At 40.6% G+C, this 17,190-nt stretch overlaps 1 protein-coding gene across 1 annotated transcript in view; it reads right to left on the reverse strand.

Moving 5' to 3' along the window:
• LOC311246154 (DNA repair protein XRCC1-like) overlaps positions 1-17,190 on the reverse strand; it is a 118,684-nt gene that overhangs the window by 81,023 nt on the left and 20,471 nt on the right. The window contains exons 5-7 of the mRNA XM_084336265.1: positions 14,910-14,987; positions 12,829-12,940; positions 7,780-7,892 (exon numbers count right to left, since the gene is read on the reverse strand). Coding sequence (XP_084192391.1) covers positions 7,780-7,892; positions 12,829-12,940; positions 14,910-14,987 — 303 coding nt within the window. The remainder of the gene's footprint in view (positions 1-7,779; positions 7,893-12,828; positions 12,941-14,909; positions 14,988-17,190) is intronic.

Here is a 17,190-nt window from a genome sequence, read left to right on the forward strand (position 1 = left end):
GATGGCATTATATCACTCAAAATCAAATTTCAAATGTAGAATTTTCAAAAGACAATATATATATATATTAGAGGTTAGATTAATCTAGATTAAAATGGCTCAAAAAAATTAAAAAGTCTGCCGAAGGCATTCAAAATATGTGTGTTCTACCCAAATAATGACCAGAAGTAAGTCCTTACTTTTTCTTTCCTCCTTACGTTTCTCAGGCCAGGTGGCCCATTACACCATGAGCCCATCTCCCGTTTCAAAAATGCATTACAGACTGTTTGAAAAAGCTGTTTTGATTTGATAATTGGTAATGAAATATCAAAATAATGTTCAATAAGATGTACTTGTGTTTAATAAGTTGTTTTATTCAGAAGTTAACACAAATAAATAATATTACCAGTACAGAACAGTACAGTATCTAGCACACTCTCAGGAGCAAAACAGAAAGAAGCATTTCAAACTTGAACTATGTGAGATGGCTTGACTCAATCAGTCCAATCTCTATTTCTCCTTCTTCCACCAGTCACTCAGGCAGACCAGCTTGTTTTATGTAGCGGTGTCTACTTATAGTGCCTATAATATTTTTCCCGTTGGGTGCCAGACAGGGCCAAACCCTGCCAATGCAAATCAAATTACCTTTTTAATTGGTTAATTAGGCCTATAGCTCCGGCATAAGACTGTACCACATAAAGGTAGACAAATAATTTAATTAATAGTAGGCCTAGACTACTGAGCAAGCTAAATCATAGGTTAGTTTGCTAAAATGTAACAATCAATTACCTTTTCATAAATTCAAAAACCACTCAAGAGTCATGCTCAATTCAAAATCAAAATGTCCATGTATTGGATTCAATTCAAATCATAAGCAAACATTTCATAAAACAAACAATTCATTTTCAGTCCAGCATGTGTGTTAAACTCCCATAAACCAGTCAGGTCACTCAATTCAGTTCAGCCCGTGGGGCAGCGGTGGCCTAAAGGTTAGAGAAGCAGGTTTGTGACCGGAAGGTTGCCGGTTCGATCCCCGGGACCGGCAGGAACACCAACCGCTGAAGTGCCCTTGAGTGGCCAATGGTGTCAACTGTGGTTGTACTGGGCAGCTCCCAGGCAGGCACGTGCACACATAGAGCCCAAGGGGTGCTTGAGCACCTGCCTTTTTGAGCCTCATAAAAAAAGTGCCCTTTCTGAAAAAAAAGCATATAGACTGCCCTTCCAACTGAAAAATGTCAGGATAGAATCAAAATATTAGGTAAAGAGAGAGAGATGCCCCATATTCCATTGCAGTTTGCACGGCCTCCTCAGCGTGCCTCTCCGCGGACCTATATATTTTATAGCGTGGGTGGTGATGATGATGATGATAGAAACCGCTGTGGCGCATACAGTTGAATGCTGGTATTATACTCACTGAGGGACACGAAGAAGTCAAGTCCGATGGGATTTGGGAATCTCAAATACAAATCGGGATTGGAATAAAAAATGCATTTATATTAAACAATACAGAATATACAGCACTTCTTGGGGTCTGCAGGGTAAGCACTTATTCCCTCCCCCCTGAACATTTATGGAGATGTATGGGCCTTTTAAGTCAGTGATAAAAGTGTCTTTCAAGGATAAGTGAGCCCCCGCCCGAAAAGGGTCCTTAAAAATCGGGCTTGTGCGCTATGCGCGCTCGGTTAAGACACACACAGGTATAGTGCCCTTTTCAGCCTTTGAGCACCTGCCCCTCTAAAGTCCTGTGCACGTCCCTGCTCCCAGGTGTGAATGGAACTGTGTGAATGTGAAGCAGGGCGTTCCTGAAAAAGAGCATCTGTGCTCAGCGAACCTACCCTGGGTAAATAAAGGTTAAAAAAAAAAGTAAAAAAAAAATAATAATAATATATATATATATCTTTTATAGATTAACGGCGTCAATTATATTATCGCGCGATACTAGTCTCGCGTTAACGCCGTTAACGGCCCAGCTCTAATATATATATATATATATATATATACACTCAGATAGAAGTGATTGGCCAAATGTGTTCTTTAACACTTTGAGCGCCAGCCGTATTTTCCTTTTTACCGGCTGGAATGCCACCATCCACTCCCAATGTTAACGTTAATATCGCCTAATCTATGTTTTAAATGTGTCTAATCTGCCCGTCGCTTATCAAAGAATCATTTTCCAGTCAACATTGTCAAGGCAGATTGTTTTTTTATCGCTTCATTTCCGTTTGATAGCATTTTGAAAATCACCCGTTTTCGCGGAAAAAACAACCCATGTCTATGATAATCGCCTTTTACTGGAATATTCCAGAACGTTGTCATTTGTCGGCCTATTTATGAATCGTTTTCAAATAAACGCTAGATGATCGATAGTATATGTGTGCGCACGCACGCTCGTGCCGCGCGCTGATAATCGCTGCTCTTATTTCCTCATGGCTTTTACAGTCAAAACAGCCATATCACATATCACATAAACGCTTATATATCCGTGAAAACGAGTCTGATTATCCTAACACTGATAACATAGATTCCTTACCTGAGGTCAGATGGTATCCAAATGGTTTATTCCAATTTCCGATCGCCATTCGAAAAAATCGATAATTGTATTGATCCATCGTGTGTACAGTATAACCCATATTCGCCGTGGCTCAGAGGCTCCAGAATGAACTCTGGTAGACCCCGGCTGCATCAGTGAAAAGTAAAATGTGGAGTCAGAAATCCGTTCTCCCATTCACTTTCATTGAGTCCATTCCAAAAGGGTGATTTACCATCTGGGAGACCATAGGGGGCGCTTTTTTCACATCTGAGCGCCGGCGGTCCCTGGATCTCCCAACGGTAGGCTCGCGTGATGCAATATGATTACAGATCGCTAAAAAAATATATAATAAATTAAAAAAAACGAGAATACTCGTGACGTGGCATTCAACGGTCGGGGGGGTAAACCCGAGAAAAGTCGTGAGTGGCATACAAAGTGTTAACACTTTGAGTGCCAACGACAAGAATTCTCGTTATTTCATGCCATCCGTTCAGTGCCAACGATGAGAAATCTCGTTATTAATAGTTTTTTTTTTTATTAGCGATTACCATTCATTTTTCATCAATCTAGCCTCACGTTACCACTGGGACTCTCTCTGAGCTCGAACAGGGAAAATACCGCCCCCTATTGTCTCCCGGATGGTAATGCACCCTTTGGATTGGACTGAAGGAAAACGCATGGGGAAAAGAAAATCCACATTTTACTTGTCAGGCATGTAATCCGAGCCGATTGCAGTATTTGTGGTCCCTCAGAACAGCGTGGAATATGTTTCAAGCACCCAGCGTTGGATCAATAAACACAATCGATATTTGGAATGGCGATCAGGAATTGGAATAATCTTTTTGGAGAACATCTGATCTGAGGTAAGGAATCTATTTTACCAGTCTTGGGATAATCAGAGCTTTTTTCACAGATATATCAACGTGTGTGTGTGCTGATCAGGAAATAAGATAATCGATTTTTCAGCCCGCTTCTCTAGCGTGCATAAGTACACATATACTATCGATAATTTAGCGTTTATTTGAAAACTATTCATAAAGGCAGAAAAATGACAAAGTTATTTGCGATTCCTGCTCTTTTCCTGCACTTTTCTTTTCTGGACATTTCGAAGAACGAGCGTTTTTGAAAATGGTATAAAACGGAAATGTACCGATAAAAAAACAATCCGTTTCGACAATGTTGACTGCAAGCAAGTCATTGATAAGCGACGGGCGTATTAGACACATAGCCATAATTTAAGATATAGTTTATGCGTTCGCAAATGTGCTCGCACTCTCATTGAATAGAGCGCTGGCACTCAAGCGCTAAATCCTGCGACCCCTGCTGGCACTCAAGCTGTTAACCCTTTAATCGCCAATGACGTGTTAAGACGTCATTCCTCGCCATGCGTAATCTGCCAATGACGTTTTACAGCGTCTTTGAGATCAATATTTCAAAAATCTGTCATGGTAATCATATTTCACCGACGGATCCTTGACGGGTGCTGGGGATCTCCACTCAACTCTCCAACGGTTCAATATCGCCACCTGGTGGCCGATCGACAAACCGAAAGTGGGTAAGTGGGGCCGGAAGTGCTTGGTGTCCCTCCTATTCCGTCCGCCACTCGCGATCGCTCCCGGGACTCCATCTTGACACACTGGATAATCGATCGGTTGCCATAACTCAATAAACAACGTTATTTGGACGTATATATTTATTATACAACCCGGAAATGGTTCATCTAGATCTACATCCCATAATAGCGAACTTTTTGCTCCAGTATCATCCCCCATCGCTACGAGGAAGCTGCAGTGAGTTTCAGCGTTTTTGATTATTATTATCCATACAAACTGCCATGATCAATATATCACCCATACTACATGATTCATTTAACGTCGGTCATTGCATTATAAACGACCCCCCCCCCCCCGGTCAACATCAGATGATGAGTCATGACGTTTAGGACCTTGTACAATTTAAATTTTTAATCTGACGTCAATCGCTAGCAAACTGCATTTGATGATGTAATATATGCATAAATGGCTATATCTCACATTCTAGGAATTACTGCAGAAAACGGTAAAAACATATTTATACTCTAGACAGTATTTTTATATGAATGTGTGAATGAAAAAGTAAAACGTTCCTACACCCTGAACAATAGCTAATCGATGTTGAATGGGCCATAGTAATGTCAATTTAGCAATACAATTTAAAAAGTTATAGCCCTGCAAAGTAGGTGAACATCTCCATAGACAAATAGAGCTGGCAGTGATCAAACATTGATGGATATAAGCGTGGCAGAGAAAGGGTTAAGAGTAAGGGGGAAAAAAGAGAACCTCTACGGTAGGGATGGGTACCTTTCACATTTGAACCGATACGGTACCGGTACCTGTGAATCGAAACCGGTACTTTTTTTTCCTCTGTACTTTAGTCTCAAGAAATTTAATTTACCTACCTCAGTCATAAAAAAAAATCCAAAGACAGTTTTCGGCTTGTCATTGCTCCGACTGCTTTGTTGTTGAATCAAGTCAAATCCTAGGTAAGCATATATTGTGCGTGTGAACGTTGACAAAAAAAAATAAAAAATTATAAATAAAAATAAAATAAAGATTTAAAAAAAAAAAAAAAAAAAAATCTCGGTTTCTCACTTGATTCGATACTCGGTAGTACCGACGTGTTTCGGTTCGGTGCCTCAAAAGTACCGAATTCGGTACCCATCCCTACTCTACGGTAGATAGTGGTGGAAAGATTTTTCTAAATATAATCTATTACAGATGACCTGATACACATTTTAACCAGCAATATATTCTGCTGGATTACTCCGTAATATAATCAGAATAATCCAGCTTTTTTTTTTATTGGTCTTTTTCCCCCTCCTTTTTCCTCCAATTTTCTCCCATCCCAATGTTAGTCGTTATGCCAATTCCCAATCCCCTTCCTGGTCGCTGCGCACTTACCCCCCACAGTCGGTCTGGGAGAGTGGAGGCTATCACATGCTTTCTCCGACACACGTCCAGCCAATCAACCGCTTCTTTTCACCTGGCAGCGCGGACTCTCACTGAGAGGGTGTAACGTGTGGAAGGATCACACTACCCCCCTTAGATCCTATCCGTGCTGAGCAGGTGCCCCGACCGAACTGTAGGAGTCGCTGTTTACAACCGACGACCCGGACCCACCCCGCCAGCTTTCCCACCCTCTAATACAGCCAATTGTATTAGTGTGAACGGCCAGCCAAGCTGGTGACAACACCGGAGCTGTGAGCTGGATTCAAACAGGCGAATCCAGCGTCTCCGGTGTTGGTGACGAACGCAATCTCCGCTACGCCACCTGACCGCCTAGAATAATCCAGCTTTAATCTAAATTAAAAAGTGTGGCAGAGCATAAGACTAATGCCATGTACACAGATGTTTCTAAAAATGCATTTTTCACCCGCCCTGCTTTCAAAATAATTCCTGTCCACACCAACAGTGTTTTAGAAGATCTCTCTCATATGAACTGACGGCAGGCTGCAGGGATCTCTCCGTGGTCCTGATTGCAGAGAAAATATCCATATATTATGTGGACAGGGCCATTAGTCATGATGTTAACATTTTCCAAAAGCTCATTTTCAGTGAACTCAAACTCAGTTTTCCATTGTTTTCATGTGGACGGGAGGCCGAAACAGAGAAAATACATGTATGTGTTTTTTTTATATATATATATGTTTTCAAAAATATCCGTATACGTGTGGACAAGGCATAAGTCATGGAGCAGTTGTAGCAGCTAAGAATGGATATTATGGATGTTAGGCCATGCAAAATAAATTGTTTGGTTCCGGTTGCCGACCGACCCTGCCGATTTATGTGCGACCCAAATTTATTTGAGGAGTTTGTAAAAAAATATATATATATTTTTTTACAATACAATTTTATTAAATCTTAGTAAAGAAAAGTGCAGTCCATGTCAATAATGAGAATATATAAAAAGCAAGTATTTCACAATATTTGCACAGCTCTCTGACGTCGGGATATTTAGTGAGTAGTATTTAGGGGTGGCATTTTTAATACTACTACCTTTGTACATTGTACTTTTGTAGTACAGTGTCTTTGTATTTTAACCTTTAGTATATGGATATTAAACATGCTGGCAGAGTACATACATCCATGTTGTCGAGAAAAAATTAAATAAAAGAATTCCCTATCCAGAGTCGCGTGGGAATTTTTTTTATAAAATAAATTCCCTACCTACCCATGGCCTTAACTGACAACCAACAGGAACCAAACTATTTATTTTGTTAGGCCTTATGAGAAAAAAATGCAGTGTTTAGGAAGGAGGAGCTCAGGCCCTCCCAGGCTGCAGGGAGGAGATATGCCTAAGAGATTTGAGGGGATGGTACAGGGTGAGGGGTTATGTAGTTTGTGTTAGGGCTGCAACGATTAGTCGACATAATCGACGACGTTGATCATAAAAACTCGTTGACGCAGAATTTTTGCGTCGATTAGTCATAAAAAAATGACATGCTTTGTCTACCATCACCCCAGACTTTGAGACTCTTGTCAGGAGCAAACAACATCCCCAGTTATCCCATTAGTTCCCTGGGATGTTAAGCTAAGAAGTCTGCTATATATATTTTTTGGTTATTTAAACACTTCCACTTTAATTTGTATTATTTAATTTATTTATCTTGTTATGAGTGATTGTTGTATTGTTCAAATACATTTTGATTTAAAGTTGCTTAAGATCCAAATTCAAATGTTTCATGAGTCATTCTTTTAATTTGCTATGGGATCATCATGTTATGTTAAGGCAGAGGGACTGGACAACAGGGTGACATTCACAGGTGTGCAGACTTGAGCATGTGAGGTAAAACATGCATTGGAGAAGGAGCCATGCCCACAGGAAACAGAGATTGAGGGTGTGACAAAAATAATCGTTAGATTAGTCGACTAATCGAAAAAATAAGACAGATTAGTCGATTACCAAAATAATCGTTAGTTGCAGCCCTAGTTTGTGTAGTATAGTAGTGTAGAGTAGTATGGTTCATATTCTCCAAAGAAGTGGATACATTTCAGTACATTTGGCAAACCAGACAATGTAGAAGTTAACTAACTCCAGAATATGGCAGTAAGGATGCAAGCTAAGAAGAAATGGCATAATGAAACATTTATCTAGATGTTAGTGTCTAAATGCCCTCCGATATGTCTTTGATTAAAACAAGCAATCCTCCATTTTATTTTAGAAAGGCATCTGTAATCTGATTACTTTGTGTTGTACAGAAACTAATGTATTACAATTCTCTTTTTGTTAACCTGTTGCGAGGCAGCGGTGGAGACAGAGGTTGTGGTAGAGGTTGTGGTTGAGGAGCCACCGCCAGACTGCAGGGCTGCAGCTGCATAGCTCAGCTTCTCATTCTGAGGAGACACTATAAGAGAGACAAAGAGATGGTAGGTTGATGTTAAAGGGGAATGCCACCCATTTTCAAGAATTCACATGTTATTCCTCCTGTGTCCCAGGATAGTTCAAGCTCATACTTGTGATGAACCTCACCACCTGCACCTAAGGTTGGACATCAGAGGGAGAACCTCCAAAGTTGTGATGTCACCAGGATGTAAAATCTGGCACTGTACCATAGACCAGTGGTTCCCAAAGTCGGGGTCGCGACCCAAAGGTGGGCCGCGAGCAGCCACGGATGGGCCGCGAGATGATTTAAAAAAAATTAAAAAAAAATTAAAAAAAAACATTTTTTTTATTTTTTTATTTTTTAATTTGAATTTTTTTTGTCAGGCCACTGAACTTAGAAGCAGGCCAGGACAGTGTTTCTAGTTGTATTCTAAAATTCTATTCTATTGTATTCTAAAATGTGACTATATGGTTTTATATTAACTTAATAAATAAACAAAAACGAAAAATCTACTTATTTCAACGAACATTTCAAACTAAATAACAGATTATGCACATAAAACGCTGAAAACAACCGAAGCAACAATAGTATTTTAATGAGGCTATTATTATTATCATTATTATTTTGCAACAAGTTAGCCCTCTCATAAATAGCACATATAAATGAATAACTAACTTGAACTAACTTAATAGGATTGAAGTGATATTTGGCTTAAAAAATCGGTCGCCTGGCAAAAAAAAAAAAAAAAAAAAAAGCCAGACGATGTGCATTGGGCCGCGGCTCTCTGACGCCTTATTTTCTGGGCCCCGGCCTGAAAAGTTTGGGAACCCCTGCCATAGACAATATGGTGACGATGACTTTGTGGAGCCGTCATGCCAAAATTGTAGCAGCTGTTCAGCATTCCGACAGTGCATTGCTGCAACCTGTAATCTAGCAGCATACTGAGATGGTACACCCATGGTCAAACTCTGAACTCTATACTCAAGTCCACTGCCTATACTGCCTACATCCGTCTTACACTGTACTCATACCTACCTTCATTATACTACCTATATCCATCTATATCTGTATATATAGCTATACCTACTCATATTATTAAACCACTGGCTGAGTGGTTATTATGATAGTGTATGTATTCATACTTGTACCACTGTATATATAATACTGTACATACTTTAGCTCAACATATTTACTCCATAGCTTTGTCACATATTCACATGTTATACGCAGGGACCGAAACTAGAGAGCGCCGCCCGCCATTTGCGGGCAGTTTTTACGTTTGGCGCCTCCCACTTAGAGGACTGACCGCCGTGTGGCGGCCAATCAAATGGTCATGTGAAAACCGAAAATCATGATCCAATTCTGAGCGGAGTTCTCACTCGCTGTCTGAGCGCATTGCTGCTCCTAAACCTCCCCTACCTGTTTCTGTATGCTGCATGTAAACACACAGTCACCGTGACTGATGTTAGTCTACTCTAGTCAGAGAGACCTCTGTGAGCTGATGTTAGCTACTGTTACAAAATGACCCAGTCAACTATTCACTTTTAGTTTAATACATGAGGCATTGTGTAACGTTATCCAGCTGGCTAGCTTCTGATAGCTCCCGACATAAACAACTGCAAGTGTCCAGTTACATCGCATGAGGGCTGCAGCGCTGCTGACTAGGGTCCAGGTGCAGGGTAGGAGAATCCTTTCATGCTGAATGTAAGAGTTTAGGGTCCAGCTGTAGCGCCGGAGAATCCTTGCTGGAGCTGGAGGCCACTAGAGTATACACACAGACAGTGGAGCTGTTTGCAGACAGCGAGGTGGCGATGTCTCGCAGATAATACAACTACAAGTATGATTATATAATATATATATTTTATTAAAAAAATATATATATAAAACAATAATAATTTTTTTTTTTTATCAAAAAAAAGTTGGCAGGTAAGAAATCTGCTTGGCGGGTAGATTCTTCCCATCTACCCGCCACTGGCCGGTGAGTCAAAAAGTTAATTTCGCTCCCTGGTTATACGGTTTACTACAATGCACGTTGAGAGTGCTATAGATTGGTTAGCAAGATACAAATGTTGTGAACATTTTGATTCGGTTTGTTATCAATAAATATTTAACAATAAACGAACATTATGAGAAAAGCGGTTACCATCTTTTCCACTTTCCAGAGTCACAAAGTTCACATTTTAAAGCAATATTTGTTATCATTGTAATGCATGTCTTATTCAGCTCAACAATAGGGCGGTGTAGTGGTTACGTCATTTTCCTGTTCCACCCTCTGTTCCACTTAATGTATTTCCCCATTGACCATTTCTAAATCGGCTCGTTTTAGATAAATAAAGCATTAACGTTGGCATGGCGTACCTTTCTGTGCGTATTCATCCACAATCTATAGCTCAACATGAAAATATTCGCAATTAATCGTAAAGGTAGCAAAATATCTATTCTATGAATCATTTTCGGCCTTTCGGCTTTCGGTTTTCGGCCAACTGTTTTCTATTTTCGGTATCGGTTTCGGCCAAGAATTTCCCATTCGGTGCATCCTTAGTTAGCTATCGTGGTATCAGCCGGCCGTGACGTGTAGCTAGCTAGCTTGCTATCTAGCTTGCTAGCCGGCATGATGCATGCAGTGCCCAGGTCTCAGAAGAGGACCTGCACATTTTACTCTGTCCCGAAATGCCTCTACATGCCCAGATTTAAAATGGTTAACGACAGTAGACATTGCTAACGTCTAGTACGTTTAGCGAGGTAACGTTAACGTTAGCTAGCTAGCTAGCAGCTAGCTTGGTATCAGCTGGCCATGACGTGGATCAGGCGACAGCACTGAACAGGCTGCCTAGTGAACAACAGGCTGCCTACTGGTAAATGTAGTTCTTTTTTAACGACAAATTAAAAACCTTATAACTACCTTTATTTCAACCAAAAATGCTTAACACATTGTCTGCCACGCAGTTTGCCCATCTTATACCACTCTCTGCCAGTGCTGTAACCCTATGGAGTCGCTCACCTTCTTTGCAGGGCTATAACTTTTTAAATATTATAGCTATATCGACATTACTATGGCCCATTCAACATCGGGTATCTATCGTTCCGGATGTGGGAACGTTATATTTTTCCATTCATACATTGTCGTGTTAGTACCGTCGTGAATATAAGTATGTTTTTAGAGCGTAGAGCAGTAATTCCTAGAACGCGAGTTATAGGCCCTGCATATTATATATAATCAATGGCGTTTTGTTCCTATACACGCTATATTAAAAAAGTTCAAATGCATATGATCGTTTTTTTTTTTTTTTATTTAACCTTTATTTAACCAGGAAGTCCCATTGAGATACAAGATCTCTTTTGCAAGGGAGACCTGGCCAAGATGACAGCAATAACACCCGCAAACATCAGACAGCAATAAAATGTGCGGTACATCACACAAGAACATAATAAAAGTGCATGTACACAATACACAATACATCACACGTAAACATAAAAACACAAAACAGAACAGTCTACATAACAGTAAAAGTGCACGACAGTAAAATACAGGGCAATACAGTAACTCTGCTATACATTATCCTCCATCATGCGTGAAGGAAAGGGGGGGGGGGTCGTTTATGATTAGGGTTGGGCACCGAAAACCGGTTCTAATAGGAACCGGTTCCTAACTTCCGGTTCTGGAACCGGAAGTAACATATTTGAATTTCGATTCTAAATTTCGATTTTTTTTTTTTTTTTTTACTTTTTTTTTTACTTTAATACCCTAGTTACAGTACAGCAACCAAATTAAACTGTATCAAGTCAACTGAAAATGTGAATAGTATGATTTTCTTTTTGAAATAAAAAAAAATAAAAAATCTCCTTCGAAATAAGCTGTGACCTGTTTTGACCTGCACCTCAAAGAATCGGAATCGAGAATCGTTTAGAACAGGAATCGATATGGAGAATCGGAATCGGAACCGGAATCGTTCAAATCCAAACGATGCCCAACCCTATTTATGATTCCTTGATTGTCAGTAACGGTTTTCTTTAGTACGATATCATATGTTGATCAGATGGATTGCAATGAAATAAATGCACAATCGAGCTGGAATTAACGTTAGAATCCTCTTACCTGTGGCCGATGAGTCTTGAGAAAAAATATTCCAATTATTTGATTTCGATCTGCTAGATCCATTTTCCGTTTGTACGACGCAATAAACGCCGAAAGCATATTGATTCTTGCGTTTCGAAAGCGATCCAATGCACTCGAGGTGTTTGTCTGGATCCACGTAACAAGATAGCTCTGCCGGAAGTTTTTCCCTGATGCACAGAGAGCCACATCCGGTTTAGAGTAGAGTGCAACTCGCCCGAAATTTACCAGGCGGCGGTATTGAGGCGTTGCAATATCAGACATAGTCCAGCTGGCTCCCGGAGCCTTCCTGGATGAATTATGAATGCCAATAGCGAATAAAGGAAATAACGATCATAAAAACGAGTAAACTCGTTGTTGGCGTTATTAGATTGGCGGGCAATAATGAGTAAACTAGTTTTTGGCGCAGGATGTGTTAAACAATAATGTTAGTGGTAGAAGGGAACTCATTTTGTGCAAAAATGGAAAGTTTGCCAATGTTCATGCGGCAGAATTGTTACAATAGCCGATAATCCATTTTCCCAATGATGAATCCCTATACGGGTGGAACAACCAGTGACGTCAGACTACACCTCCCTATACAGTGCCAGTTAGCATTCAACAATACCTCCATCCTATAATCGTCTGCCGGAATAACAAGAGGCCTTTCAAAGAATGTTTAGAATGCAACAAAAACGTAATATAGGGTCTTATTATTGGATCTTATAAACAAGTCACGGTAGAACAGTAATAAGATGTTTTACCAACTGTACCACTGCACAGAAATGAGGCATTTTCTCAAAGCCGTTCGATGTAAGGCCTCTGCATTGACATGAGCACCTGTTACACATGAAGTGGACGTACCCTTGGGTGCAGGGCTGGGCTTGGCTGGGGCCTCGCGATTGAAGAAGAGAGCGCCAGGCTGTAGTGCCGGCGACTCCTCCTTCACCCTGAACTGACCCAGCTTGGTCAGCCTCTGTCAGGAGTGGGCGAGAGAGAAGAAGAAGATTAGTTCTGAGGAGGAAGATGAGTCAGAGATCTTTGGGAGACCGACAGAATTTGTAGATGATTTCAGAAACCAACCACTGAAAGTGTTTAAATCTCAAGCTTGGTTCAGAGACCCGGCTTGTATTTGAGACCCGGTTACTATTAGAGGAATTACGGTAACAAAGAAGTTAAGTAACACACACACGCTATCAGCTTGGCTGGCCTCTCAGCTATCAGCTTGGCTGGCCTCTCACACTGATACAATTGGCTGTATCAGGGGGTGGGAAATAGTGCACTGCAACCTTGCCCAGGCCCGACGGGGCCCGGCCCGGCGGGTTCGGGCTGGGTAGGGCTTTTTTTTAAATAAATAATTCGGGCTCGGCCGGGCACCGCCGTTTTTTTTTTTTTTTTATTTCGTTTTTTTTTATTTTTTTTATATAACTAGGGTTATATGATAACCTTCGTTTTAAGATTCGCTTTCTCTTTTGCGCCAGAGAAACATTTGGATGTAATTACTGCAGCGCGCAGAGAGAACTCAGGGGACAAGTTCAACTCGATTGGTTGTGTTGGAATATAGCCAGTTGGCGAACGTTTTAATTTGTTCTTGGGATGTATGTAGCCGGTTTTGTTAACGGTGTTCAACGCGTTGCTGACGTCTGGTGAGTGATGTTTACTATTTGCTGGGTCGCGACTGCTACTTGTTTTGTTGTGATTTTCATTACGTTGCTCTGCTCGAAATCTGATTTCTGTTTTCTGTTTGTTTGTTTGACTGAGTAGGCTATTGTGTGTCGTGTGTGTGTGTGTGCGTGTGTCAAAGAATATTCTATAGCCTTCAATACGTTTTACGAGGCTGATGTGTGACAGTGTGAGTCAGTCTATATAAGCGAGCACTGGGAGAGACGGCATTGCGAAACAGGCTATGTAAATGCTTCTTAGTTTTGTTTATTTATTACGTTCATATAAAACCGTGTTTCGAATATTTAAAACAAATACAAATTTTTTTATATTTTAATAATAATAATAATAATAATAATAATAATAATAATAATAATAATAATAATAATTTTCTGGTTTTCACGCGGGCTAGGGCTTAAAATATTATTTACAGTCGGGCTTATTTTCGGGCAGGGCCTGAAGTTCAACGGCTCGGGCAGGGCTCAGGCTTTATTTCAAGGCCCTTGCAGACCACTAGTGGGAAAGCTGAAGGGTGGGTCCTGGGCGTTGTGGACAGCGACCCCTACAGTTCGGTCGGGGCGCCTGCTCAGAGAGAGTTGGAACTGAGGAGAGATAGTGTGGCCTCCCACACGCTACACTCTCCCCGGTGAGAACCTGCGCGGCCAGGTTGGCCTGCCCCAGGCTGCACATGCGTCGGAGGAAAGCATGCGACAGTCTCCGGTCTCCCGGACCAACAGTAGGGGAAAGTACGCAACAACCAGGAAGGGTGGGATGGGAGAAAAAAAAAATCTGGAAAAAGGAGGGGAAGAAAGATATATATATTAAAAAAAAAAAAAAAAAAAAAAAAAAAAAGTAACACACACACACACACCACCAGTCACCGGAAGTCCTTTAATTTTCAATAGAGCCAAGCAACCTGGGAAACTTGTCAATACTATGACGATTCTGCACTTCCTCGTCTCCCTACCGTGACAACAGTTCTGTAAGTAAATGTTTTGCCTACCGTAACTAAAATCGATATAATGCTATGTCTTATTGAGGTTGATAACTTTGAATGTTCAAAGCATTCAGGTGCTCTACTGCTGTCGTGGGCTTATATGAGGCAAATTGTGGTCAGGGAAATTTTTTGGGACGTTTTGTAGGACACATGCGCAGGTCATGTACTCAATGTGACTGTAAATGAGGGAAACCTCAGTTGCCTTTCGAGTTTAAATAAAGGTTAGAAATTAAATGAATAGACTTTGTGCAGAAGAGGTCAAAGGACAAGACTGAGCTCTTCTTACCGGCGGTGATGTTGCTGGTGGATCATTTTTGTCTGGTGGTGAGTGGAACTTCACAAAGGCAATTCCATATGCTATATTCTAAGGAGTAAAGAAACACAATTGACCCATTTAATTTCATCTGCAGTAACAATTATAAAACAAACAAAAAACATTCAGGAAAAATAATTACATTGTCGTAATCTTTGGCATTAGTACAGGCTACTTATTGCATGCAACTATTTATTTATTCTGTAGGTTATGAATATGGTAATAAAAATACTTTTTAGCCTGACAAGTTTATAACCTAATTACAGATATCCCGCTGTTTGATCAGCCGTCTTTTTATATAGAAACCCATTTAGTTCATTTTTGCATATCAGTGCCCACGTTAATCACTCATAAAAGTTTTAAAAGTATACCAAAATTTCACTAAAAAAATACCTAGATCAGGCGGTCAGGTGGCGTAGCGGAGATTGCGCTCGTCACCAACGCAGGAGATGCTGAGTTCGAGCCCAGCTCTCGGCGTTTCTAGCAGCTTGGCTGGCCGTTCATACTAATACAATTGGCAGTATTAGGGGGTGGGGAAGCTGGCGGGTGGGAATCTGGCGTTGTGGACAGAGGTCAGGTCAGGTCTCTGCACTTGCTAAGCGGGGCAGGACTTGGTGGAGATAGCATGCCCTCCCACGCGTTACACTTCACCAATGAGAGTCCTCGCTGCCAAGTGAAAAAAGCGTCACTGGCTTGACGGCGCACGTCTCGGAGGAAGCGTGCGTTCGACATCAGGACACCCTTGTACCGACTCGTGGGAGAACATGCGTACAACAACCAGGTAGGGGAGGGGGGGAATTGGCACAACGATTAATTGGGACGGGGAGAAAACAGAGAAAAATAGGAGAAAAAGGTAAAAAATAAAAATAAAAAAAGATGCCTACATCTCCTCTATTGAATACCAGTGTTAAATATGGATGTAGTACCACCAAGCGCCCAGTAGAGGGTAGCAAAGACCGCAAATGAAATCTACTGTAAATACGTTACTTTCGGAAAATGGTTGGGTAAGAATTACCAGATTGAGTCGCGCTTTTTTCTCAGACGTTCACAGAAAGGTAAAGAAACAATATGCGTTGTATTTTATGGCAATCACTTGATGTTTGTTCAACCCGTGAGATATAAACATGATATTCCAGTCAACAGGGCTCTAGGCTAACCTTTTTCCCAAGGAGCACATGTGCTCCTAAATGAAGAAATGTAGGAGCACACAAAGACATTTAGGAGCACAGTGAAAATATTTCAAGTAACAGAGTTTATTTTTTATTTTTATTTTTTTATAAATGTATATTTGTACTGTGCGTGCATGTGCAAACGGGAACGGGACACACATCTGTGCAATAGCACATACCACCAAAGTCACTGGCCCACTGTGTGCGTGTGTGTGTATCTGCGCGTGCAAACGGGAATGGGACAGACATTTGAACTATTAAGTGATTAATGCCTACTGTGGCAAAGTTGTAGCCAACAACTAGGCCTAATAAAAAAGGCAGTGACATTGAACAAAAAGGAGACACTGGCATTACCACCAGGGCCATCAGTAGAGGGGACTGTAAGGTGCCTTTTCGGTATACTACCTTTGCTAAAACTGTGTTCTCTGTTAAAGGTGGCAACTACTACTGGAATAGCCTACCAGTTGTGATTAGAGATAGAGAGTGCCCCACATACTCCATGTTCAAGACCAATCTTAAACTGCATCTTAAGGCAAACCAGAACTGTGATAATTTTTTATCCGATTTAGTTTATGCAACTTGTTTCTTGTTTTTATTGTTGTTTTTTTATCATTGATTGTCACAATGCTTTTACCCTAAGCAGGCTATTTATTTATTGAAAGAGTTTTGCGGTCTCCTGGTGTAAATTAGCTCTTGCTACAACCCTGCATGTTTACATTTTGTATTTTGTACTTGATGTTCATTAACATGTGCTGTCCCTATCAAATAAACTATCAAATCAAACTACTGCTACAAAAGTAACAGTCACTTAACTTTAGCCCCTTTTATGCATACAATGCCTATGTTTTGGCTAGTGTTGCTCTTCTAGAAAAAGAATCCTTTCAGGGTTGCCTATTGAAATACTGTACACCTCCAGTACAGAAACATTGTTTATGAGTTTGCGTGTCAGGTAGACCATTGATTGACAGTAGATTCTAGGGCTGGGCGATATGGAAAATATATACGAATTGTTATAAGTATATAAAAAAAATAAAAATAAAAAAAAAATCGTTTTTTTTTGTTTTTTTTTAACAACAGATGTATGT

The sequence above is a fragment of the Notolepis coatsorum genome (genome assembly GCF_963971535.1).
Source record: "Notolepis coatsorum genome assembly, chromosome: 19".
Classification (NCBI taxonomy): Eukaryota; Metazoa; Chordata; class Actinopteri; order Aulopiformes; family Paralepididae; genus Notolepis; species Notolepis coatsorum.